Below are 24,996 nucleotides of genomic sequence, written 5' to 3' on the forward strand. Positions count from 1 at the left end.
TCTTGAGCTGGATAGAAAAAAAAAACAGAAAAAAAACAACACATTTATCAATTTCAGATTGGTTTAGAAAGTTTAATGTAAAATTCTTCTATATAGCTTCGTCATATGGAATTTCATCTATATAGATGCTTTAGATAATTAAATCTTTGAATAAGAAGAAATTCATCTTCAAGCACCCAGTGAGATGTCAGATGAAATTTGTTTTTTCTTGAAGTGAAATTTTTTTCCTGTACAATCACTTTAGGTCCTCTCATTGAATATGATGTCAAAGTTTGGAAAGAGTGGTGCCAACTCAAATCGATGTTCACATTATTTTAAAAAGTCGAAATTACGTGGCTTTTTTGCTAGTTCAGAAAAAGGGGTTTGGCCATAGATTGGATGTGTATGTGTGAGCAATGTACGTCAATGCAATGAACATCGCTCTCCGGGCCCGGGTGATACTGAAAACGGCTACCTCAACTCAATATTGAAAAAGAAATTTTTTTTAAAAAAATCCTTAAATTGTTTTGCTGGTAGAAAAATATTTTATTTTAAATTACAATATTTTTATCAGAAAATTATAAAATCTATATCCTATCTAAATGTTGATTCAGGAAACATGTAAAAAAGATAAATTACACTTAACGCATTAAAGGTTAAAAAAAGAAAACTGCTAGTTTAATAAATGATATTATCACCTCAAGTATTCTAGAATTGATATTTATTGTAGGTAATATTTATAATGAGCATAATCTTTTGACATTGAAATATATAAGTATAAACATTAAAATCCATTTCTTTCGTGCTTTAGCAGATGCAAACATTTTCATAGGCTCTTCAAAACCATATGTTTTTTAGGATTTATTTTCGATGTACATTATTGTTGCGATTTGCATTCAATGCGTCGAAGTTTTGTTTCAAATTAGTTTAAAAACGAAAATTTTTGCCGTCGACTAATGTAAAACAATTTATAAATATTTTTATGCATTTATAAACTCATCAGACCATTCACTAAAACCTTCAATGATTCGCGCATAAACAAATTCACTAATCCATTGACTGGTATTCTTTCATGTCTCATTCTTACTTTATTTACCCGCTGTATCTAAAAACGTTCATGATGACAGTGTTCATGACGAAGCGACAAGCCTACTCGTAATAAATTGTTTATGAAAAATACCTTAAAATTAACCGTTAAAATAAACTAAAAATTACCTCGTATAAAACACATAATTAAAAGAACGGACAGCTGTCAGAGTAATTAAATGATTATTCCAATCAAATAACTTTTGGTAAATATTAGATATTCACCACATTAATATTGGTATATAAAACTATATAGAAATAAATAAAATCCTATGTGCAAAGCTAAATACAACAATTATAAGCATTTCAGATGAACAAAGAAGTTATCAAACCCAGCTATTAGCAAATATTTTTAGAGAAAAAGTCTTACTTAATTATCCAGAAAAATCTTTTCATAATTATTTTAAATATATATGAAAGAAAACAATAAATATGCTATTTTAAATCTATATTACCGCCCCTTTCGCAGACCCTGGCAATATATATATAAATAATACAACTTTGATGTTTACAAATATTTTTATTGACTGAGGAAAAAACATGTAGATAATTTTCAAACAGGTTGTTAGTTAAAAACAGAAATAAGCAATGCATATAAAGATACAATTTTTAAGACAGATAAAGTAAAGATAATGTAAATACCAAGCATACAAATTTTCAGAAAAAAGTTACATATTTATTGTCAAACACATTGAAAGAGTTTTTTTTTCCCATTACATTTCAATAAAGTCATTTAACACTAGAGTAAAGTAAAGAAATGTCACATACCATACATTTAAAGAAAAAGAATAGAGGATGCAGTTGTAATCCAAAAGCTATTGGGCGATATTTTAGAATTATAATGAATAGAAATCTGCGAAACAGATTTAAGTACAATACATGTTCCTTTTAAACAGAAGTTTTTTGTAATAAAAAGTAAGTAACAATGTTCAGTCTCAAAATTATACATTCAAAAAGCTTCAAAAATATGGCTAAATAATTGAGAGAAAAAAACAATTATAAGTCACAAAAATCCATGACTAAATTTAATTTACAATGAAAAGGAAATATCTAAAATATATCTTACCAAATAAAATTTAAGAGAAAGTGAAAGCAAAACATATTTATTTTATATACTTTTATTTATTTACCATATTAGAAGAAATAGACGATTCTCATAAAAAAAAAGTTCATCAGCAAAAGCTAGGTGTATAAGTAATTTCTTAAACAGTAAAAAAAAATAAATAAATAAAAATGCTGATTGCACAGCTACAGAATAAATGCAAAGTATAAAGTACTTAAGTATATGTGTAGTATAAATGCAAATAAAAGGAGGCAAAAATCTACTATTTATTATCAAAAAATTTACTATTTTTTAACAGACAACTATGTTTTCTAATTTCAGATTACCACAAAAGAGAGAAAGAAAACTGTTGATAATAAAGGAAATAGTAAAAACATAGTTATTTTATTTCAAAATACTTGAAAAGGAATACACTGAGAGTTACGATTTGGAACTTTTTGATGTTCTTAAAAAGAGGAAAATTTTTTTTGAAAACAGGACTCTTTTTTCACAAAAAAAAATTTAAATAATGCAGGATATTAAAATAACTGATATTTTATGATCTAAAGTTTGTGATTAATCTAGATTTAAACGAATAGAGAAATCAGAAAATGAAATTTTTCTTAGCGATTAGAGCAGTAAAATAGGGGCCGATCAAATATTATACGACCATATATTTTTGGCAAGTTTTTGCCTTCTGTTACCCCTAGTCAGTCATAAGAAAGTCACAATATCTCCCTTGTTCTTCACTTTTGACACTAAATTTTGTAGTAATCTAAATTTAGGATGAATTAAAATTAAAGATACAACTTTGCATAAAGCAAGATTTACTTTTTCAATCATTTTTTAAAAAATTTTTGAGTAGAATATTCTTTAGGGAATCTTCTTTTTCATGTTTTCTCTCTGGGGTCAAAATTGTTGACCTCAAACTCTTTGAAAGTTTTTTTTCCCCCAATTTAATTTCAAATATTTCCACTTTTAATTCATTTTTGTATTTAAATTTTTTTTTGAGAATAGAAATCTAACGTAAGCATTATTCGCACCCCTTCTCAAAAAAATTAAGTACAAAACATGCTTCTAAAATTTTTGGCATTTTTTTTTTTCATTTTCAGATCATATTTGATGGTTTGCAGAAGCATTTTTTAATTTTTCTGAATTTTTTAAAAATTTTTATGTCTTCAACATTCTAGCCCTGATAATAATGCATTAAGATTTGTAAAGAACAAATCCTTTTTACCATTTATAACACTTTGTCATTTAAGCATGAAAGTATCAATTGAATAGGAAAATGCAAACAATTAAATGGTTGACAAAATGCCTGTTGCATGAATTAAGAAAACATATGTCTTGAACACAAAAGATCCCCTAATGAAAAGAAAGGTAGACTTTCAAACATTAAATATTACACATAAAATAAGTACCTACGATTTAGCATAAACTAAGAAAAAAAATTACTCTCTCATCCCTTTCAATGATAAAACAGAGAAAATATTTCCTCAGTGTCGTTATTAGAAGATTGAATAAAAAGTATATCTTATGAAAAAAATCAAAAAAAAAAATCTGCATTTATGTACATTTTATTTTATTTACATTTAAAAGATAAAAAAGATCATTAAAAAAGAGATTCTATATATTTAATTACAGATCTGGTAACTTTTTTGTAAAAATTTTATTCACAAAAAACTAAGTAAATAAAAACGTTAAATAAAAAAATAGTGAAAAAAAATGCATTTGAAAAACAATAGGCTATTTTGTTTTCCCTTTAATAAATCTATATTAAAATTTAATACTACAAAATAATAATTTACAGCAAAATTTTTTAAATTTTGACAAGACGATTGATAACACTCACATACCAACAAGTTGGAAAAATACAGCATTTGAAAATTATCTTACGATTAATGGAATGTTAATAACTAAGATGTTTTGATAAGTAAGCTTACACAACTGCATAAAAATAAAACTATTAATATAAATATGAAAGACTTAGATAGCAAAATGGATCATAAGAGCCTCAGTTTAATTGATAAAACTTTATAAATGTAAATTAAAGGATGATTTATAATAAGCCACGTTGAAAATACAAAATTTCCAGCACCTCAGCTTTTTATCAATTGAAGTTATATTTGATTAATTTTTATGCATACAGGTTTGCCACAGAAAAATGAACGATACAGTTGCTTTTAGTAGCCTAAAGCGTGAAAATAGTAGCCTAAAACTATGAAAATAGTTACCTAAATAAGAACAAAAGTACGACTAAAATTTTATTAAATGAGTTAATTGTCACAAACCATGATCCATTTAGTCAAGTTGATGGTAAATATGATATTTTTTACAAAAACATGAGTGTTCTAGCGCTAAATTTTTATAGTAAAAAAATTTGTATATTATCAGAAAATTAAATACAAACTAATAGAAATCATAAAAAAAAAAAAATTTTTTTTCATTAAAAAAAGTATATATACTTTCTCTAAAAAATGTTTAGTTTAACCAATAATTGATTTAGCAAAGACAGATATATATTGCGCAAAATGATTTTTGAAATTCACGCATTGTAATATCATATTAAGAAATGAGTTTTTTAAAATGATGCAGAATTTTGTAGCAATAACCGTTGAAAAGGCGATTGAGAAACAAAATAGATTCACAAAATCTGTGCAAATTGAGTGCATTAAAAAGTAATGACTCAAATTTGCAATTCAACACTTTATTTTTTAAGGAAAAAAATATCATGTTCAGAAACTACCACGGGCCACAGTTTGTGAACCCAATTTATGCTAAAAAAAACATTGCTAGGAGCACAGAAAAGTTTCCCAATAGTCTCCTTTTTCTGAAAATAGTTGCTTTTTTAGCCTTTTCAGGCAAAAAAGATGCCATAGTCGACTCAGGTCGAAAATAGTTGCATAAAGTCGCCTGTGGCAACACTACATAGTGAAAAGTGTTTAATTATAAAACAGCGATGTACAGACAGGTAGAGCAAAGGGCCGAGCCAGGCATCCACTTAAAGGTCATTAATTGTTGACATTAAAAGTTTAAATCTATTATTAGGTTGCGAAATTTCATTTTTTGATTGGGTAAACATTTGTTCCAAGATAAATATTTTATCAGCTATCAGTAATCAGAAGTACAATAAGACAGAAATGCACAGTTATCATTAATGAAATTCAAATTAGCACAATTTTTAAGTGCATATGCTACTAGGTACATAATATTAATAAAATTATGTATGAATTTAATATTAAGTAAAAATAAGTAAATCTTAGATAAAGGTTCTAAATAAAAATTATACAACACTAAAATTTTTTATTTCATTATAAAAATTCAATTGATTACTTGGAATTAATGTTCTAGTGTTAGGTTAAATTAGAACTATAGTTTGTCTACAGTAAGAACTCCCCTAGCCATTTGTCTAAATCCGTGACGGTGACTATGGTAATGTTGTATAACTATTTCAAGTAGGGGTGTGGGGTAGGAAAGGTAATCTTTTTCTTTGGTCTATTGTGTTAGCCTGCGAGTGAAGAGAAGCTACAATCCCTGAAATGCACTAGTCTTGTTTCCATAGCAGCAGACGGTCTCAGACTTTGTGGCGGGGAGAGTTCCTACTGTAGGCAAACTATAGTCCTTATTGCCTTAATAATCATTGTGTATTTGAACCACTAAAAACTATTGCTCATAACGTTGCAGATTTAATTTTTTATTTCTATACAATGAGAAGGTTAAGTTTCAGAATAGCCTGTTGGAAGCGGAAAAAATTATATTTCTTTGCTTTTTTGTTTTAATATTTTTTGTTTCGTTATTTGCTTTGCTTTTTTGTTTCTATAAAATCTTTTTTTTTTTTTTTTTTTTTATTTAATGCTTTTAGAATTGTTTAAGGAGGAGAAAAAATTAGTGTTTATTAGTTGAAAACAACAAAATTTCACAATTCATGAAAGTAAAGAAGAAATAAACTTATTTTAAGCAGATTATTTTGGAAATCGAAAACTGTGATTTTTATTACTCTATAGTAAGACAATTTTAACTATGCAATTGTAATAAATATAGAAAAATCCTAATAAATGGCAACTCTGGCAATAATAGATGCTCTTTAAAACAAATTTAATTATAAAGTTTTTAGGATGGTTCAATAAAGAGAAATAAAACTAATAAATCTTAAATATTCCTTAAGTTTAAGAAATACAATAAGAAAATTAGTTTATTTCTAACATATACATTAAATCTCCATGACGTAAACCTTGAAAAACAAGACTTTACATTATACAAAATTTTGTGTTACATAGACCATTTTAAATATCATAAAATTTATCAACAAAATATGGCAATATATGTAGAAAATATATTAATATAAATGGTTTAAAGTAATTCTCCAGTAAAAATACTTTAAAATACAATATGCACTAAGTAATTTTTATTTATAGAAAAAAAAAATTATCAGGAACATTAGAAATAAAATCAAACAAATTCGTCAATTTTTGCTTTCTACAGAGTGTGTAGCCAAATCTTTCAACAAAAAATAAGCACCTTTTAAGTTTTTTTTAAGTACTCAAAAATAATTTTTAAGCACTATATACATTAACAAAATGTAAAATAACTTTCAAAGACATGGTCATGGTAAAATAACTAGTTTCTGGAAAAGAACACTAGTTTTTATTAAGTATTATAAAATGATCAAGAGAATTTTCCGGTTCGATATCAGACGGTGAAAAATGAAGCCTGAAATTGAGAATATCTTGCAAAATACAGCAGAGTTGCACATGAGAGAGCAAGAATCTCACCGAACCCAGCTCAGTAGACTCACATGCGGACCAGCAAGTATTTAATGAAACATGTAAAACGATTATCATTTTCATACGCTACCGATCGATGGTATGCCAAAATGGATTTTGGTTGAATGTGGTGAAAACATTGAATAGAAAAATGTGAAAAGCACGCTTTTGCATAATACATGGCGAAAATAGACATGGTAAAGAAAAAAATTCTCCTTTTCGAAAATGGAAAATTAAGCACTTTTTAAAAACATCCAATGAAAAAAGCACCTTCAAGGGCTTTTAAGAAACAAAAATCGAAATAAGCACCTTTAAGCCTTTTTAAAAAACGCTATGCACCATGTTTGTAAGTAAGGTGGTTTATGAAATTGTGTTACACAGATTTTTTGGAGAATTAATTTTTACTTATACTCAACTAAAACATGGGTTTAGATTTTTAGAAATTACTCGTTTGTCTTTTTTTTTGGGGGGGGGGGGGAAACAAGGTAATCCAATGATTGCACGCCTCATTTTAAGGATATCTAGTCAGCGAATTTGCCCATACATATCTGTACACCATTGTAAGAAAATTTTCAGCAGTACAGCTATTTTTCAAACTTCTCAGAAATATAAAAAAAAATTAGAAGAGAAAAATAAATAAAAAGAGGAAAATGATTATTAATGATTTTAAAAAAAAAGCTGACAATCCTAGATTTGAGAAAAAGCCTTATATCTGCATTTTTAGTAAAATTTACAATGTAGTATAAATAATAACCTTATTATATAATACAGATTATGAGCAAAAAAAAACAAACTAAATGATATGTTTATACGATCATGAGTTCAAGTTGGGAGAGTCGCTACAGTTTAGTTCAAAATGGATACTTTTTAAAAAATGGATTTAGTCAAAAAAATGTGCTCCAAAAATAAGCCATTTAACAAATGTTCCCCTTAAATAAATAGACTGGTAACAAATAACAGACACATAACTTGGCTAAGGCACTTTCATGATGCATCAAGAATACCTAGAAAAAAGAGAGGAAATACAATTCCTGGAAAAACTGGATTACTTTGATAAAAACATAAAATATTAAAAATCAAGTACAGGAGTAAAAATAACTAAAACAATTTAAATAAAAAAACAGTTTTTAATTACAATAAAAGCTTGATTATCCAGAATGTACAGAAAGAGACAAATCACAGATAAGAGAAAACTCATATGTATTAAGTAATCAAAATCTTTTTATTATTTTGATTTTGTGTGAAAAAAATACCGCTCTTTGGTGATAAAAGCAAAAGTTTTATAAAATTGTAAAAAATAATAACAAGAAGGGGGAAAACTGTACTAGTTTATCAATTATTAAATTTATAAGATTAAAAAAAAGTTGAAATGGCAAAAAGGAAACAAAACAAGGGAAAAGAAACTTTTTATTTTATTTTATTTTAACTTTTACAAAGTAACTGCATTAACTGTTTAAATCTAAAATTCTTGGAGTTTAAAATTAGAGTATCTACTGGAAAAAATATTTCTTTCACAAATTTTTTTTTACTACATATATAATAAAATAAAGAATTTGTGTGTACATGTGTGCATACCCGATTGCGGGCACTAAACATACCACATCCAACATGAAGCTAAGTGGTAAAATTGTAAACGAATTACGAAGTTCAATTTTGGATTTTTTAATTATATTTTAAATTCAGAGATATTTTAAAAAAAAGAGAATTTTCTTATTTGTTAAGTGAGAACCATAGTTTTAACTATAGACTATTTAGATTTGTCAATTATTTCAAAGATAACATCAGTGATGTTTGCTAACTTACAGCTCTAATAAAACAAATTTTATTGCACAGTCTATAATACTTACTCATTTTTTATTCGTTATGACAGATTATCTAAATGATCAATATGATAGTGGTAGCATAGGAGAACCACGCCACCAAATTAATATTTCCGAGGTTATCTGAAACCATGTGTTAGTTTTGTTTATAGTTTATTGAAGCGTGTTACTATAAAACTAAACACTTCAAAATCAACAGTAATGAAAATAAAAAGTTTTGTACTGAATAGCAAAATTAATGGAGAAATAGTACTACTTCATTAAGGAGAAGAGCAAAAAAATGCCAATGTTACTACTGACGCTAATGATAATTAATTTTGGTAACAGTTATTAGTTGAGGTATAAAAAAGCATTGCTCTAAAAAGGAAAATTAATGGGAAAATGGTACTAATGGTGAAAAGGGGGTAAAAATTCCACTAACTATTATTGACATCAACATTACATAACTAATTTTGGTAAAATGCATTAATTTTATCTTATTTTACAACCATTGAATAGCCAAATCAATTTTGGGTTTACGAGTACTAATGTTATACAACTACTATAGCCTTGTAATTTTGAATCCGATCCAGAAAACAAGGGAACTCTTGGATCACGTATTGGAAAAAATTTGCCTTTGTGGAGGACTTTTGATGGAACTAACCCGCATTTGCATTACATGGAGAGGAAATCCACAAAAACCTCCCACGGTTAGCCTGACGACCACTGGTTAAAACTATGCATATAGGGGTTCTAAATTGCAAGTTCCCATTTTAAATTAAGACCACACGTTTAAAAATACTTTATTTTATGAGCGTTGAGTTTTTGAAGGTAATAAAAATGTGTTTAAAATTGTTAAAATTATTTCAAATCTTAAAAATGCTTCATTTTATCTATGTGAAGTTTATTAGTTCGATTTTAAAAAGTATAACATGTTATAGTGGGTTAAAACACTTCTATGGTGGGGTGGGGGTGGCTGCTTGCTATTAAGACAGCCCTGTATGTAGATGCATATTGATTAGCTCTATCCTTGAGAAATCCCTCATTCTCCCTAAAATCAAATTCCTCTACAATTCAAGTGACAAAGTGTGAAATGTATAAAACAGTAAAATTAAGTTGTGTTATAAAGAATCTTACCCAAAGCTTAAATGATGCATTCAGCAACACTTCTGTTCTGAAGGCGATTTGTTTTGACTCCAATAGTCTCAACATGAAAACCAATTTTCTGGAGTGTCTCAGTGGGGAGCATTTTACGTCCATCAAAAACAAAAGCTGGTTTATACATGTTGTCATAGATTTGTTTATAGTCTAAATTCTGAAATAAATAATACATTAAATGTATCAAATAAATCTTTTAAATAAAAAATTTATTCTATGGGGAGATATAAGTATAGCGCGGCTTTCAGAAGAACTACTCCAGACATCAGTCTCGTGTGGTGTAGGTAACTATGGTTACGAGGACAATTAAATTCAAATAGAGGAGTGTGGTGAATAGTTCTATTTTAATCTTGGCATAGATCAGTGAGAGTAAACCAATCGACACTTTCATTTTTCCATTGCTTTCCCCATTAGAAATGTGCTCTCTCTTGTTATTATAGCAGCAGACAGCCCCAAACTTATAGTCTGGAGGAGTTCTTCGCAAAGCCTCACTATAAATTTTGACTTAACACTGATAATTTAATTTTTTATATTTAACACAAACACTTTTTTTTTCTGGTTTTAAATTTCAATAATGCAATGGGTAATATGTATAGATGTTGAATGCAACTGAAATTCTAAACAATATAGCTGAAATTAAGATTAATAATTATTAATAATACCTTTTTTTAAAAAAAGCTCAATTGTAAATAAAATAACACACATACTAAAAAAATTCGCCTCCATAGTTTAGTTACAATTTCAATTTAACGGAAAGTTTCTCAAATTTTTTTTGTTGATATGATAAATTTATATGTAACCAAATCATAATTAAAACAAAAGTCTTTGATAGATTCAGATTAAGTCTAAAACGAAGGGAATTGGAAGATAATTTTTCTAAACACTATTAATACACAGCCTCATTAATATTCAAAGTTTATTATTTTTTTTTAAAATGCAAATGTCTTTATAACAATTTTAAAAGTGCGATTATTATTAGTGCAGAAGCAGCTGGCCTATAATATATTTTTAAATTCCGGCAAAAACTTACAAGAAATTCATCCCATTCAGTACAAATAACGATAGCATGGGTGTTTTTTGCAGCAACATATGGATCAGTAAACGTCGTCACTTGATCTTCCACTGAAACAAATACATAAAACACATTTTCAAGAATAATAAATTTAAATAAGTAAAATATTATTCTGAAATTCAAAATAGTTTTTTTTTAATGACATAATTCCTAACTAACAAATTTGTACTAGATCATTGTCCTGGTTTCAGATTTCACTACTCCTACATCACATTTAGAGAATTATATGAATACCACTTCTTTCTAATAACTCTTTTGTTTCTGTTTCCAAAAAACTGTTTTTGCTGTGTTTTGAGACTCTCTCGAGTAGTATTTCTTGTATACGTGTAATTGTTACCTGATTTATTAGTTGTGCTTCAAAGAAGAATCGTCATTTGAAGATCTGTCATTTCAAGGCGTAAGTATTGCTATTTGAAAAAAGAAATGTTATAAAACACTTCTAACTTTGTTAACAATATACCAACTTTAAAATTTAAACCTAAATAATAATTTATAAATGAACTTAATCTCACTGTTTGAACATTATGCTAACACTAACGTAGGATGGTGCATGGATCGCACCAAGAACAAAGAGTAATAAACAAGTAAAAAGAGACCAAATCAGAACTGCCATAAAAGCAAGTTCTGTCTAAATCAAGCCACCATGTCACCTTTTTTAACAATACATCTCTAAATAACTAAAACAAATTTTCACTTCTAACTCAACAGAATTACTTAATATCATTAATATCTTATGAAACACAGCAGCTTTGAGCTCAGAAATTATATAACTTAATTCTTTTATTCAAAACAAAATTATCTGTTTGAAAACATCACCATGCAGAATAAGGTGTAGTAAGCAGCTGTATACTTTCTAACAGGAAGTAGAGCAAGTCAAGAGCTCATTTCATTGAATGGTATTTTTATTTATATTGAAAATACCATTCATTCTCTTATTAATTTGTGACAAACAGGTAAGAAGTATTCATTTAATTTTTTATAGGTTGACATGGGAGACAGGGTAAAATTTATTTCCAAGAGAAACTTAATTATTTCTCCTAACCTCTCTGTAAAACATAAAGAAGTGTGCATCTTTTTTTATTCTAAAATACTGACTGGAAATATACTAACACAGTATAAGTTTTTTTTTTACTACAGTAATTTTACCAGATTTAATCAATAATAATAAATTAATGCAGTTTAATTTCATAAAGTTGAGGAGTAGCAAAATATTTTTCTGACTAACAAATAAAAAAGCAAAAACAGGGTTTCCTCTCAATTTCAGGAAGAAAAAAATTCCCTAACTTATCCAGGCATATCAGGTAAATTTCCATGGAAATCCATACCATATTTTATCGATAGCATACAATTTTTCATCAAAATTTTGGAATTTTCCAATATTAGATTTTATGAGCAAAAACATACAATGGATGAGAATAAAAGTATGAAAAGTTTCTCTAAAAAGTGGAAATTTATAAAATAATTGTAAGAGATGTCAGAATAATTAAACTTGAATCTCAATAAGTGATTACTGCTACTGACAATTCTAAGACTGGTTATTTTCCAGGAATAATTAATATAGGAATTTTTTTTTTAATAAAAAATTTTAACTTTTCCTGACTATTCCCTGTTTTTTAAGAGTTAAAATAAAATGTCCTGACAATTCCAGAAAACACTTAAAAATGGAATTCTTGAGAGTCATATAAATGGGAGTTCAATGAACCTGAAACACTACTGAATTATACTAAGTAAGTAAGTTTGTAAAAAAAAGTTGAATTACCTTTGTAACAATCTTCAATTCCATCATTATTTGAAAGATCTCTGTAAAAAAAAAGGAACTTTATTAAAAGGAACCACATCAGTGGATCTTTTGGCTGATAGGAATGTACTGACAAGAATGAAAGACACTTTTAAACCACTATCCTTTGGCTGAACAGAGAAATTCAAATTAATTAATGTTTGGTCAATTTTAAAACATGGGAGACAGCTTTAAAATTGTAACTGAATGAATGTAAATATGTTTTATTAAATGCAGAAATACCTAAAAGTAAATATGTTTTATTAAATGCATAAGGTACTTACAGTAGTATTTGTTGTTTTTGGACTTTTGGATCATAGATGTGAAGATAAGCCCCTTCTTCTAAGAGATGCTTGCAGACATAAATGGCAGGAGATTCTCTAAGATTCATAATTAGTTAGAAATATCAAATCACATTCTCGTTCAACAACAAAAAAAAAAAGAACATAAAATGCTAACCTGGTATCACCAGTATTTTTCTTAAAGGAAAATCCAAAAATGGCAATGTTTTTACCAGTAACAGTGTTAAACATGTTTTCTGTGATTCGGCGAGCAAATCGGGTGCGCTGGAAATTGTTCATCTCAATAACCTGAAACATAAAGTAGGATAATGAGAAATGATTAAAAATTCTATTACAAAGACTAATGGTAACAGAGTTCTCATTACTTAGAAAGGGATCGAAGTCAACATTTATTAGCATTTTTGTAAGATCTGTATTTTTCGACACAAGACCAGATAATCTAAAATTAAACTAACTAGTAGTTAAAATTAAACTAAGAAGTAGTAAACTAACAAGGAATTTTTTCTCATTTTTTGAGTATGGTGAGTGGACTTCTCTTATCATGGCTTGATTGTTTTCTTTAACAGTGGCCTTTTTTTCAAAAATTGGATAGTTTAATTGATTAATAAAACTGTTAATATTAATAATGACTCAAAAACTTCCTATAAACCTACCTCTAAAATGTGTTGTGTAATTCACAAGTTGAAAATATGTTAGAACTTATAATAAAGATTTTAGTTTCAATTAAAAGTTAAATAAATGTAGTACAAATTGTTCTTTCTTTATTTCAATGCACATGATTAGAATATAGCTTTTTATGAATGTTAATTTAAGAAACCTATACTGGAAGCTCAAATTGCTATTTTAATAAAAATAGGAAAAACACGATTTTAAATATGGACAAGAAAAGTTTAGTACCAACGAATCTATATTTTTGAAAATTTGAAGCTACAACATTTGGAAGTGTGTGTGGAGAGTTGCGCTTATGAAGTTAGTTTGGAGTTTGTCAATGGAATTACACCTCCAATACCATTTTTTCAGTTTAAGTTAAAAGTTAAATAAATGTTAGTACAAATCATTCTGCCTTTATTTCAATGCACAATTCTGCAATGTGATATAAAATTCACAAATAATTATGTATTCAAAATAAAGACTATGAAGGCGGTGATCATCAGTTCAATTATTAGTAGCATCATTGAAGTATTAAGCATACATTTGGATATTTGAGATACACTTGAATTTGGATATCGGAGCCGCGATGGTTCAGGAGATAGAGCGTTCACCTTCCAATCAGGTGAACCGGATTCGAATCCAGCGATGGCTGGGCGATACGAATTCCGCATCCAGCTCACAATGACCACAGTGCTAATGTGAAATATTCTCAGTGGTAAACTGATCATTGGTTAGAATCCCTTTGCCGTCAGGCTAGGTTCTCGTGGTCTTCCTCTTCATATGAAGCGAATGCGGATTAGTTCCATCAAAAAGTCCTCAAGGAAGGCAAAATTTCTCCCAATATTTGATCCAGGAGTTCCCTTGTCTTCTGGATTGGGTTCAAAATTACAAGGCTACGGAGTTGAATATTAGTAGTAGTAAACACCAAAAAGTTGGGTCGCCTGTTAAACGACGGTTATAAAATTTGGATATCGATAAGGTATATTTATCTCAGAAAAATGAATAAAATCGTGTAAGAGAAATTTATTTAGTAATTATAAATTGGAATATGGAAATAATTTAGCAAAAGCGAATCACCAAAAAGATTGTGAGAATTAGTATAACCATGTAACTAAAACATTTTCGTGGTAAGAAATAAAGAATAAAGAGTTATAAATAGATTTTTGTTCTCGATTTAGTTGCAACAGTGAATTAATTAGTTTTACAATAATATTGAAATAAAAAGTTAGAAGTCACATTAATCGTTAAGAAAAGAATAAGAAATTTTATATTCATTTTTTATAAATTGTAATAAAAATTAAATAATTGGTTTAATTTAATTAAAATTCAGTTAAGAATGATCAAAAAAATAATTTTAAGAAATTTTAAAAGCTAGGAAATATGTAATGCCTATTGTGACATCACAAAAACGTTTTAAAACATCTTGGGAAATGCCTATGAACAACTGCCAATAAAACAACACATGGATTTATGATGGTATATTCACAAATCGAGCTCGTCAAGAAATGTTTATTATTTAAATGTGCTTGTTGCAATAATATAGTAGTTTTAAAAGCTAAAAATCAATTGCAACAATCACCAAAAAAATTATTGAAACACTACATAGATCCGAGATGGAATTGTGTGCATTAAAAAGTAATGCGGGAGTTGCAATTTCTACTCATAGAAAATCAATTGCGTTAATCACCAAAAAAATTATTGAAACACTACATAGATTTGAGATGGAATTGGGTGCATTGAAAAGTAATGAAGGAGTTGCAATTTCTATACCGTAAAATCATATTAAAAAATTTGATTCTATTCTCTATAATAAATGGAAACAAATATATCATATTGTTGTTATTATATATAAGATTCTGCATTTATTGCTTCATTTTTAAGAAGGATTTAAAAAATAGTATCAATTAAAGGGGAAAGATGAATGCTGTATTTTTTTTAATTCTAATTGTTTAAAAAGAAAACTGCACAAAGAAAAAGCATTACTTTTCAAAAATTTTAGCTATTGATACTCCACAAAGAGAATCATTGATTATATTCAGTGTTGGAATAGCCCTGTTGATATAACAGTCAAGAGAAAGGAAAACCATAAACTAAAAAACCTTAAATCTTTGATCAGCTGTCATGTTTTTACAAAAACTATTCACAAGAAATGATTATTATGTAATTGAAGAACATTGAGTGAAAAGTGATAAAAAAAATAATTTACCTGGTACCAAAAAGCTGCAACAGCAGGTAAATTCAAACATTCAGATAAATACACTATGTTCAAAACATCTTTTTGAAAACAACTACCACCAAAACCTATCAAACAAATTTGCAAAGCATTATTATACAACAAACATATTAGTTTTATTGACTGATCATGATTTTTTTAAGCAGCTGAAACAAAAAGAAGTCTGCTTAATAAAGCTTTGTTAAGGACTGGGAACCATACTCATATAAAGAAAACAGTGGAAATAAGAGAATGAAACACACACATTCAGTGATCAAGTTTTGCGTTTTTCGAAGGGCCCTGTGCTCTGCCCTTTTTATAGTTGGTGCCATTGCGCCATTTCTTTCATATTGCACATAAACCTTTTTTTCCTAAAAAATCAACTTTAAGCTCTTAAATCTTTTTCTCTTTTCTATAAAAACACCTGTAATCTTCTTTCCTGGACAGGTTTTCCCTCCTCTAAAATGTCTCAATGTTAATATTGTATTCACCCCACTAATTCCTAGAAAAGGTGCTTTCACATCTCTTTGTTTCACATCTCTTTCTAGATTCCACAACTTATTCTGCAGTGCTGAAAATATTCAGTTTCAATATTGGTCATCTTATTCACTTACTTGTGCGTCACCCCACTAATTCCTAGAAAAGGTGCTTTCACATCTCTTTGTTTATTCTAGATTCCACAGCTTATTCTGCAGTGCTGAAAATATTCAGTTTCAATATTGGTCATCTTATTCACTTACTTGTGCGTCACCGATTTTTAAGCAAATTCCTGTCAGGCCAGGCATGCTGCTTGGAAGCGCTAGTATTGTGGTATAGCAATGCTAAGCACACTGTTAACAATTAAAATAATTACAATAAAAATTTGATTTGTAATAAGTAAAAACTAAGTAAATTTTTAGTTTTCATCATATTTTAAGCTGTCAGTCACCGGTGACTAATATGGCCTGAACGGAAAGAACCGTATCAGTTATTGATAACTGACGTAGCAGTCGACGTGTTAATATGCCTTAATCAAACCATTAAGTAGTTAGCGGAAATTTTTTTAAAAAAAGATGCAAGAAAAAAACCATGGTTAATTGTTATTAAATTGTTATATTAAAAATTTGTTACTAGAAGTTAACTGAAAGAGTATCAAAAAAAAAAATCTTTAAAAAAAAATTTTTTTAAATTTTTTTTTAAAAAAATTTGAAGACAATTTTGTATAAATTAAATTTTTCTTCTATATTACAAGTTCAAATAAAATAATCTAAACTATGCACTTGTAAAACTTATGTGGAGTTTTGTCTTAAATGATGTCAACTTTATGATTTTGATTTGAAATCAAAACAAGTTAAGTGATGTCTTTAACACAGTGTTATTAATTATTCTATCAAAAATAAAAATTTATTATAAAAAATCAAAACATCTTTCTTTTAAAATAGATAAATAAAACTTCCTTTCAAGTTCAAATAAAATATTTTAAACCATGTACTTGTTTAACTCTAATATATATATATATATATATATTTGNATAAAACACTTCCCCTGTATTATTTGAATGGTTATGACAAATAATACAGGGGAAGTGTTTTATTTCATTTGACAAAAAGTGCCTTTTTTCAAAAATATACCCCTGCCCCTTTTTTAAAAGAAATGCAAACACTGCACTCACCAACACTTGCAGTTAGGAATTTGGACCCAATACGACTGTCAGTTCCTATGCCATGCGCCACTTCACTCACATCAGCACCCGTAGCTTCACAAATGGCAGAAATCGAATTAATAGCTGATATGCGCTGTGCCAGAAAAGCATTAGCAGCCTGAAATAAAACATATAGAAAATGAAGCCAATTATTCAACAAAATGGAGAATTTCGCATTTAGAATCTAAATTTTCAGTTACACTTATCAAAAAATATTTTGAAGTGCAAAATAAACTAGTTACAATAATAGTTGTAACGTGTTTTTCAGGAAAAGGTGAAGCTATTATTCTAATTAAAGGGAGTTTTATATTTTTATAAAAAAAATTCAAAGTTCACACATCATTTTTCTTTAAAGTAGCAACGAAAATTGTATATTTCACAGCATTTATTACACCTATCAAAAAATATTTTATGTTGCAAAGTACAAAACGGTGAGAGGAGATGCAATAATAGCTGTAATGAGCTTTTCAAAAAAAAAAGATCAAGCTTAAATTTAAATGAGTTAGATTATTATTTTTGAAAAAAATTTTTTTTTTCATAGCCAAATCATTTTTTCATTTTTTGTGCATAGCCAAATCTTTCAATAAAAAATAAGCACCTTTTAAGTACTTTTTAAGCACCCAAAAAATATTTTTAAGCACTAATACAAAATAATAATAATAACAAAATAATTTTTTATGCTTGTTGGATACCCTTTCAGGGTGCATAGCCAAATCTTTCAACAAAAAATAAATACTTTTTAAGCACTATATACATTAACAAAATGCAAAATAATTTTCAAAGACTTTAGATGATCATGAGAAAATAACTAGTTTCTGATAAATAACTCTTTTCCTGATTATATTAGCCGTTATAAAATGAACCAGAGATTTTTTGGTTCAATATCAGAGGATGGAAAACGAAGTCTGAAATTGAGAATATCTAGCAAAATGCAGCAGAGTTGCACATGAGAAGGCAATAATCTCACCGAACCCAGCTCAGTAGACGCACATATGGACTCGCAAGTATAAAAGGATTGGCACTTTCATATGCCATGGACGGACGGTAAGCCGAAATTAATTGTGTAAACGTTGAATAGAACAATATGAAAAGCACGTTTTTGCATAATACGTGGCAAAAATCGACATGATAACGAAAAAAACTCATTTTTTAAAAGGGAAAATTAAGCACTTTTTAAAAACACCCAATGAAAAAAGCACCTTTAAGGGCTTCAAAATAACGAAAATCTTTAAGCACTTTTTAAAATGCTATGCACCGTGTTATTCTATGGAATATAGAAAAAATAAAGATGAATACTAACTTACAAGTTTAGTGAGCTCAGAAGACCATGTATTCATAGTTAAGATATTTTGTTTAGGTATCCATCTTTCATAGATGGAACATAACTTTTGAATAGCTTCCAATCCTTCTTTTGTTTGATCTCCTCCAATCAAAATACGATCAGGATACATTAAATCGTGAATAGCTGAACCCTCAGCTAAGAACTCTGGATTTGAGAGTACCTTAAAAAAAAAAAAAGAACCATTAAATATGATTATGAATAACAACTTCAAAAGATGCTTGCTTGCTTTTGTATGCCTGTTAAAGCAGAGGGGTGCAATTGTTCTTGTTTCCCAGTGCGCCCTAACGGCCAGGCTGTTCCAGCCAACTTCAAAAGATGCCAGCTACTAGTATCATTTTACAGTAACTTTCAATTGGCAATCCAAATGGGCTGACTACGGGTGGCGTAGGGCAGAACTCTCTAACTTTGGCAACACTTCACATGCTTTCACTATTAGGGTGTGGAGAGTCATAGGAGAGGGAAGTACGTTAGTTTTTGTCTCGATTTTCAAGTAGTTTAAAAACTTTTAAGTTAAGAAACTACATTGAACATAAATCTAAAAGAAAGGGTCGTGGAAGTTTAAAAAAATATTTTTGACACTTAAATATGAAAAATATTAAAAAAAGGGGAAAATATCCTATTACGTTCCTATACATCTGAAAAGAAAAGAGGGAAGGGGTGAAGGTGAAAACACGGTACTGGTCTTCTCTCCAGATGGCGTATTCGAGCGTTGCAATCGTGAATAAGAATAATAAAAGCAGAATTTACTGAGACAATCTCACAATCTTCTTAAATCCCAACGTATTATTGCAATAACTGAAAAGTTCATACAAATTATTGTTCAAAAATTTACAATACTTGGAGTACAATTTTTAAAAAATTCAATGAGTCCCAATACACCTTGAAACAAAGGAAGTAACAAAATCATTATCAAGGAAGAAAACATTTGATATAGGTTTTTTATTTATGAAATGTAAAAAAATAGAAGAGGTTAGAAGTTTTAGCAATAGTAAAAAAATACGATAATGGTAACAAAAGTACTTTCAGTTAGTTAGAATTTAATATGGTTGCAATATTTGTTTTTTGGCATATGACAAAAGTGGTGCAAAAAAAAAAGAAGTAAAGAAAAAGAAATTGCTAAAAAATACACGGGAAAGTGGAAACAAAGCTGTTCTAAAAAAATTTTTAAACATTTTTTTGACTCAATTTTCTCTTAGGATTTTAAAATATTTTGGAAATCTCGAGCTACAATAATAAATGTGTATAAATAGTTGAAGAGGCAAATAATAAGAACGTACTTGAAATGCAACACCAGGTTTCCTATTTGCCCTCAAAATACTATTGATACTTTCTGCAGCACGGACAGGAACAGTACTCTTCTCCACAACAATTTTAGAACTTTTAGAAATTTCTGCTATTCTCCGAGCTGCAGCTTCAATGTACCTCAAATCAGCTGCTCTGCCCTAATAATTCATTTAACAAAACATATTCAACTAAATATAATTGGTATTCAAAAGCAGTATTTTGTGATTTTTTGTAAAAGAATAAATAAATTCTATTAGTTAGATTTTTTTCAATTTAAATTCTTAAAAATAAAAAACTAGTAGAAATTAAGTTTATGTATAAGTAAGTTTAATAAACATTGAACATAATTGAAACATTAAAAAAAATAAATTATAAAAAATACAGAGCTACAATTAATTGCACACTATGAATTTGTAATTACATTAGGTGCAAAAGTAATTTTGCTGATTGAAACTAATTAATTGAAACACAGCAATAAACCTATTATAAAAATAATAACTTTAAACACCAATAAAATTTTTTATAAAAATGCAACAACCTTTAACAAAATTAGTTTTTAAATGTTTTACAATTTCTTCAAAAAAAAAAAGAACATTTAATGTAAATTAATTTTTTTTTCTTTCTTGTTTAAATCAATTAAAATTAACATGTTCTGTTCCAAAGCATTTATTTTCTGACTTTCAATTTCTGATTTTTTGAAATTTGACTTCCAAACATTTTTAAAAAATTGAGACACAGTCAACATTGCATCAAAAATTAAATCATAACTGGAAATGCATTTTGAAAAAATTAATTGTGAAACTCAATTGATTAACATCTTAATACTTTTCCGTAAAATCTTAGATGTAGTAACTTAGATGTGATATTAAATACAAAATTAATTTCTTTCACATAATTTGATAAATTACAATAAAATACTATTTTTATAAAAATTCAATTAAAACAAAAACTCTATGTCATTACTATTGATTAAAATGGTTTAATATTTAGTGACAACAATTAATGGTTTAATATTTCATTTAAAAACATAAAACAAATATTACTATTATATACTACAGGTAGAGGTTGTCGAGTTACTAAAGCGGGGGAGTCATCCACACTGCAGAGGATCAAAATTGTGATGGCATGCCTTCGGATCATCCGCATGGATGTTTCCCAGAATGTGTCCCTAACAGCCCACTGTGCAGTTCTTGTGGGATGTAAATGAAATACCTACCTACCTATTATTATAATATTTATTTAAAGAAAGAAAAAGTTACAAAAAGAAATCAACTAAAGAAAAAAAAAAATAACTAACCTTTCCAAAGCCAAATGTTTTAGTTGGTGTATTTACAGATATAAAAATTAAATCTGACTCTCTTATAGCAGAATCAACATCAGTGGTGAAAAATAAGTTTTGACCTCTACACTTCTTAACAATTTCAAACAAGCCAGGCTGTAAAAGAACAAAAAATCAAATGAATATAAAAATGATTTTCCTTTAAAAAAAAACTTATTCATTATACTTATTATTGAAGTAAAATGACAATGAGAATTCACAATTCGAAACTTGTGAGTTATTAAAATAGTGTATTAAAAACATTTTGATTTAAAAAAAAAAGAAGGGAAATCTGACAATAACCAATGAAAACACAATTGAAAAGTCACTTAAGATTAATGATAACTATTCTTTATTAGTTTATGAACACTAATAAAGAATTTCAAAAGTGATTACTAAAATTCTAAATTCAAGTATCGTAATCATGTCATTTTAATAACATTGGGATCTTTAAAATTTAGGAAGTTCGTAGCGATTACCCCCCGAAAAGTGGTAAAAAATCATTAATTTTGAATGTGCTCATCAAAAACTTAAAGAAGAAGCCATACCACGGTACAAACTTTTTGTTGCTAATTCTCTTTCACCTCCAATTAAAAAAAAAAAAAGAGTTCAGGCAAACCTAAAGTAAATCAATAAGTTTCTGCTGCTGAAAAAAAAAAATTCAAATTGTAAAAATGCAAACAAATTATTGGAAGAAAACTTTTTCATTGCATAATCCTAAGTTATCCCCTCATAATTTATTTTGATTTTGATATCTCAAAAATTTGTTTCTATCATTTGAAACTTCACAGCTTACTCTAGGTTTGTTTAAACTCACTTTTTGTATACTTTAAGTTTTAAATTAGTTATGGAGGCAAAAAAGAATTTGCAATGAAAGGTTTCCCCCATGGTATGGCATCCTCTTTAATGCACAATTCAAAATTTCCGTTTAGTTGATACATTTTTCCCAAATAAACTATGTTTTTTCTTCTTTTTTTTGGCATTCAGGTGTTGTTGTGGGCCATATTTGGAGAGCATCCGGGTCGTAAGATGTAAACCCTTATTTTAAAAAATTTAATCCCTGCATGCAAACGGGAGTGAAAATATCTAGATATAAGTTACTGATCATGTGGATCAGTGAAAAATTTTCTTAATTTCATCCCTAGCTGTAGCACCCTATTTTTTTTAAAAAAAAAGATTTTTAGAAATCCACAAACCTCATAAACAGGCAATTCCTCAGAGTTCCAAGCTCGTATTCTAGCATCATTTTTATCAGTCACAACCACTTTTATATCAGGACATTCATTAGCTATAACACTACAAGTTGGACCACCAACGTATCCAGCTCCTATGCAGCAAATTTGGTTCACCATTTTTCAGCTTTATAAAGATAAAATGTCATTTTTAGAGAAGAAAAAACATCAATAATAACCAATAAATTATATATTTGTTAAGTTAACTATTTAATAAACAGAGTACAGCGAAACTGACAGTCACAACTGTAAAAGTTGATAGAATTTACTCAAACAACTTTTATCACAGACTGTTAGGTCAAAAAGCAAAGGGCCGCATGCCTAAAAAATATATCTGTGGCAGAATTTCTGCGACAAACTTCCCTAGCACTAATATATTTTGCTTTAAGATATTTTTAATTATAACAATTACCAATTTAAAGTAAAAGAAACCTGTTTACAGAAGAAAGTATATAATAAAATTTTTTAATTGTAAATGTAATATTTTTTTAATTATGCGATTTTCTCACATTTTGTAGGCTAAATGCTTGAATTATTTCCTTTTTTGAATTTTATAAATCATTAGGCAAATTAAAATTCGTTAAAAAAAATAATAAAACGACAGAAAATTAAAATTCGTAGTACCTAAAAGAAAAATCGTTACTGTCAAAATAAAGATCACTTATCAAACAAATGGGACTCTTTAAAAAAGATATTCTCAAATAAGTGTGTGAAAAATATGGAGTTCTTTAAAGGAAGAAAATGAAAAAAGAACATTATTTCTAGAGTGAACTATGTTTTTAACGTTTGCGATTTCTGAATTTTTTATTTTAGATTATTATTTTGAAATTCTAGCTGAAGCCAGTCATTACAGATTCTTTTAAATTTTAAATCTCAAATGAGAATAGAAAAATCATGATTATTTCCTTCCTCTCTGATGCGCAAGAAAGACAACTTTGAAAAAAAAAATTTTTTTTCAAGAAATCATGCAGAAAGAAAAATCAAAATTTTCCCCTTTCCAAATGAAAAATCTTTCTGAAAAAAATCTGTAATGTTTTGCGACAATATTGTCGCAATTCTGCCACAGGGAAAAATATAGAGTAACATAAAAATGAATAATAAAAGACACAGATTCTTCGTCATTGAAAACTTTACAACAAAGCCGACCAAATGTGCAGCCACCATTTTGCAACATTGACTTCATACAGACGAAATAAATCACATATGGATTGGAAGATTCCTGGTATTTCATTAAGGTCTAGATCTGAGAAGCTTAATTGGGTAACAATATTCTGATGAGGATATAGATCATAAATGACATTTTTCAGGTATCCCAGAGAAAAATATCTAGGTAAGACATGATAGACCAAGAGACAAGCCTAGCCATCAGTTGAGAAAGGGAATATCTAAGTAGATTTAATAAAATTAGTGACTTGCACTTTACATTTAGACCCTTTGTTCCAAGATGAAAGTTATTTGTTTTGACAAGTAATATCACACCTTATAGTGATAAATACTAGTTTTGTCATGCTTCGTATTCTGTAAAACTGTAGTAACAATAACCAAACTTCATACTAAAATATCCCTTTTTATTGTGATGTGTGCATTGCAGAAGTTGCCAATACTTAGCGACTATTCTGCCGCAGATCACAATACGGTAATCTCCCCTCAAAAAATAAATATTAAGAAAGTTACACTAATAAAAAATTAAAACTTTATTAATAATTATTTTTAAAATTATTTAATCCAATCGAAAGGAACAAATCAGTCAATACTAATAAATAAAATTTCTAATTAATGATGTACAAAAAGAAACAATAACCAGGTTTTAATGAAGAAATGACACTAAAACAAGGAATGTCAAATTAATACATTTTGAAGACATCATTATAAATAACTTTTATTCATAAGTTTATACAAAGTAAACACAAATTTTAAACTGGTAAAAACACTTGCTCCCCGATGAACAGAAACACAATATTCTAAAAAAAAATCCTGAGTATACATCAACAAAGAGTTCATATTCACCTAGGTTTTATAACCGGTTTGTTGAGAAATATAACCGAATACCAGAGAGTTTTAAATTTAAACTGTAGCGAATATTAAATGAAGTAAAATTAATTACAGCTCTTGAGTTAATTGCGTACTTTGTTCCAATACTTTCTTATTTAATTTTTATGAACTTTCTTCAAAATAGGAACTTAAATACAAAAAGAAAAGTCCGTCAAGAATTTAAAACTCATCGGCTTAAAACTGTCAATTTCCGGAACAGAGAAAATCTCTGATAGTGAAATTTCTAAATATCTTTATTTAGCTTTA

The 24,996-nt window shown here is 28.0% G+C and overlaps 1 protein-coding gene across 2 annotated transcripts; it reads right to left on the reverse strand.

The window, feature by feature from the left end:
* Positions 1-6,573: 6,573 nt before the first annotated feature.
* Positions 6,574-24,967, reverse strand: LOC107450015 (UDP-glucose 6-dehydrogenase sgl). Of its 2 annotated transcripts, none has more exons than XM_016065720.3 (13): positions 24,706-24,967; positions 22,663-22,825; positions 21,446-21,583; positions 20,142-20,306; positions 18,827-19,024; positions 17,493-17,640; positions 15,836-15,930; positions 13,136-13,266; positions 12,961-13,056; positions 12,659-12,699; positions 10,858-10,949; positions 9,807-9,984; positions 6,574-7,874 (listed from the first exon to the last, which is right to left on the reverse strand). In XM_016065720.3, the coding sequence occupies exons 2-12, from the start codon at positions 22,816-22,818 to the stop codon at positions 9,814-9,816; spliced, it is 1,431 nt and encodes a 476-aa protein (XP_015921206.1). In that variant the 5' UTR covers positions 22,819-22,825; positions 24,706-24,967; the 3' UTR covers positions 6,574-7,874; positions 9,807-9,813. The 2 variants fall into 2 exon arrangements, with proteins under 2 accessions (XP_015921206.1, XP_071038898.1); XM_071182797.1 differs by having other exon boundaries at positions 24,500-24,728.
* Between the last annotated feature and the right edge of the window lie 29 nt (positions 24,968-24,996).

Source organism: Parasteatoda tepidariorum, chromosome 6, assembly GCF_043381705.1.
Source record: "Parasteatoda tepidariorum isolate YZ-2023 chromosome 6, CAS_Ptep_4.0, whole genome shotgun sequence".
Classification (NCBI taxonomy): domain Eukaryota; kingdom Metazoa; phylum Arthropoda; class Arachnida; order Araneae; family Theridiidae; genus Parasteatoda; species Parasteatoda tepidariorum.